General features: G+C 55.3%; 1 protein-coding gene across 1 annotated transcript; it reads right to left on the reverse strand.

Annotated features, from left to right (window-relative positions):
- Nucleotides 1-565: 565 nt before the first annotated feature.
- On the reverse strand, nucleotides 566-2,227 carry FAM241B (family with sequence similarity 241 member B). The gene is made up of 2 exons (XM_065894900.1): nucleotides 2,081-2,227; nucleotides 566-1,363 (listed from the first exon to the last, which is right to left on the reverse strand). The coding sequence occupies exons 1-2, from the start codon at nucleotides 2,171-2,173 to the stop codon at nucleotides 1,094-1,096; spliced, it is 363 nt and encodes a 120-aa protein (XP_065750972.1). The 5' UTR covers nucleotides 2,174-2,227; the 3' UTR covers nucleotides 566-1,093.
- Nucleotides 2,228-2,526: the final 299 nt, after the last annotated feature.

A 2,526-nucleotide genomic window follows, 5' to 3' on the forward strand; every position in this document is an offset into this window, starting at 1 on the left:
GGCCCAGAGCCCTCAGCCATCCGATGCCACACCCCGCCGCCCAGCAGGGCCTCCACACAGACCCAGGGCTCAACCAGCCATAACTCAAGGCCTCCACTCGCGGAAAGCAGGGCACCCTCAGCCCATGTGCACCGAGTAGTCAGCGCCAAGACCCCTGCTTTCTAAGGAGAGTGTGCCGAGGTTAGAGGCTATGAGAGCCTCAGGAGACTAAGCGAGGTTGAGCAGCCTCTGGTCAGAGACCCTGGGAAGGGAGGCCAGCACCCTGGCTGTGCTGACCCCACAGCCTCATTGGCCCTTCTGGTCAGAGAATCTCTCCCACACCACCCCGGACAAGGCCAACATCTCAGAGTAAGCCAGAGTTATCCAGGCATCGGTCAAGGGGCCCAAGTACAGGCTTCACCTGGCCCCCTGCCCCTGCTCTCAGAGCCCATCAGGAAGAGGTTAGAAACCACCCTCCAAGGTCAAATGCCCCCTTCTACCTGGTCCCCAATCCCAAACCACTTTCACCATGTCTTCCAGATCTACATGCAGTTGTATAATTATTTACGAATGTCTTTACATGGACTCACTTTTACTTAAATTTCTTTATTGAAAACGCCACCACAATAAGGAGAATACCAGTACCACCTGTCGTAAATAAAAGGTAGCCAATAAAACTATACCATTAAAACAAAACAGAGCTATAAAAGTCTGGAAACGTTTCCCACCTGCCCTAAGCTCAAGGCCTGCTCCCTAGTAACAGGGAAGTCAGCCCGTGTTCCACACGCACAAGAACATATTGGCACACAGCAGAGACCTTCTTCGTGCCATAAAAGGGTTGGGTGAGAATTGGAAAGGGAATCCCTTTCTCGCTCTGACTTTGTGCTTAATGCCTGATACGACCGAAATGCATCTCCAGGGAATGAGGGTATCACCTGATCCTTTGGGAACGTTGGACTAGAGGCTCCCTCTGCCTCATGCTTAACACAACATGGAAACATGCTCTCTGAGCACACGTTCAAGGCACCAGTGAAGCTCCTCCCCAGGTGCCCGCTCTCACACCGAGGCCCAGCAGCTCCCTCTCCCACACACCTGCTCCAGCAGCCCCCGGAGGTCACCGCTGGCTCAGGTGGGACACCAGGTAGACGAGGCCCACCAGCAGGAGTCCACGCACACCAAGCAGCATGAGCAGGAAGACGAGCAGGATGGAGGTCACCGGCTCCACGGCATGGTTGCCCAGATGCCACTGGGGGAAGCCCATGTTCAACAGCTGCCGGTTGAGGTCACTGAAGGGGGACTGAGCGGCACCCAGCCTGGCGCCCGCCTGCTGCTGGCGAGGGCCGGGACCCCCCAGCGGGGCGCCATGGCCCCTATTGAGAAAGCTCTGGAAGGTGAAGACAGAGAGAGACGAATGAATCCAGAGAGAGTTTCGCTGGAGTTGAGGCACCAGAGGCAGGAGGGAACCCTCTGGGTGGGGCCCTGCTCTCCCCTACGGCCACCCAGGGCCATGCCCTCCTTTCTCAGCAATCCTCACATGCCACCCATGGGGATCCCAACCACTGAGTCGCAAGCTCTCAGAGCACAGAAAATGCCAGTCCAGGTTCCCTATGTCACGTCAGGGAGAAGCTGCCCGGGGACAGAGAAAAGGAAGGGGGCAAGGAGGGTGGGACTACACCCAGGGCACAGCATCTGAGCAGGCATTTTTAACACTCCTCACTCCTTCCTTTAAACTCATCATTGTGTGGCCGTGGGTTCCTCTTCTCCACTTACTCTCCGACTTCCCTCTCATCCAACAGACTCTAAAAGATGCTGGCTCCAGTGGGGGTTGCTGACCAGGTTAAGGGAGAGAGAGCTCTTGGGTTTAAAGTCTGGGAAGGCTGCCTGGAGGAAGGAGAGCTGGGGAGACAGGGGGCTGGGCAACAAATCTATTGGGGTTTTCCCCAAGTCTTAAACCCCCATGCTGCTCAGCCTGGCTCTCTGCAAAGAGGACTTCGGCCTAGAGAAGGTTAATCACCAGAAAGGGAGCTTCTGGGAGCTAAGGAGTAACTGGTACAGAGGACGGGAGGCCAGCTGCTCCCCTCCACAGGGGCGGGGCGACTACCTGTCGAGGGGTGCTGCTGCGTGGCTGGGTAGTGCTCCTCACACGAGGGTCATCGTCCTGCACAATGTCCCCACTGGCCAAGATCCGAACCATCCTTCCAGGAGCTGTGGCTTCCAGCTGGGCTGCACCTTTCCCCAGAACTCGAAACACCTGAAGGAAAAAATTTACCAAAGTTAAAGAGACGCTTGCTTTCAGTGGGAGAAACTGGAATTCTGGGTGCTCACGCTGGTGACCCATGCTGAGTAGGCAGTGTGCCTAACTAATAAAAAGGAGAGAAATAAATACAAGTTGTTTGCCGAACAAAAATCGTTCAGGCTTTGAGTCCACTAGGAAAACTATCAAAAAGATTCTTGGAGAAGGAAGTTTTATTATTAACCACCACCTCCAGCAATAGGGATGACAACCCTTGCTGGGGCCCAGGCCCTGTGGAAAGTCCACCCAGGCTC

Source organism: Phocoena phocoena, chromosome 16 (assembly GCF_963924675.1).
Source record: "Phocoena phocoena chromosome 16, mPhoPho1.1, whole genome shotgun sequence".
In the NCBI taxonomy this organism is placed as follows: Eukaryota; Metazoa; Chordata; class Mammalia; order Artiodactyla; family Phocoenidae; genus Phocoena; species Phocoena phocoena.

Bases quoted from the DNA above. Each gene is read 5' to 3' on its own strand.
- FAM241B (XM_065894900.1), bottom strand. From the start codon at position 2,173: ATGGTTCGGATCTTGGCCAGTGGGGACATTGTGCAGGACGATGACCCT. The intron at 1,364-2,080 runs GTAGTCGCCCCG...TTCACCTTCCAG, and splicing joins GCAGCAGCACCCCTCGACAG to AGCTTTCTCAATAGGGGCCA.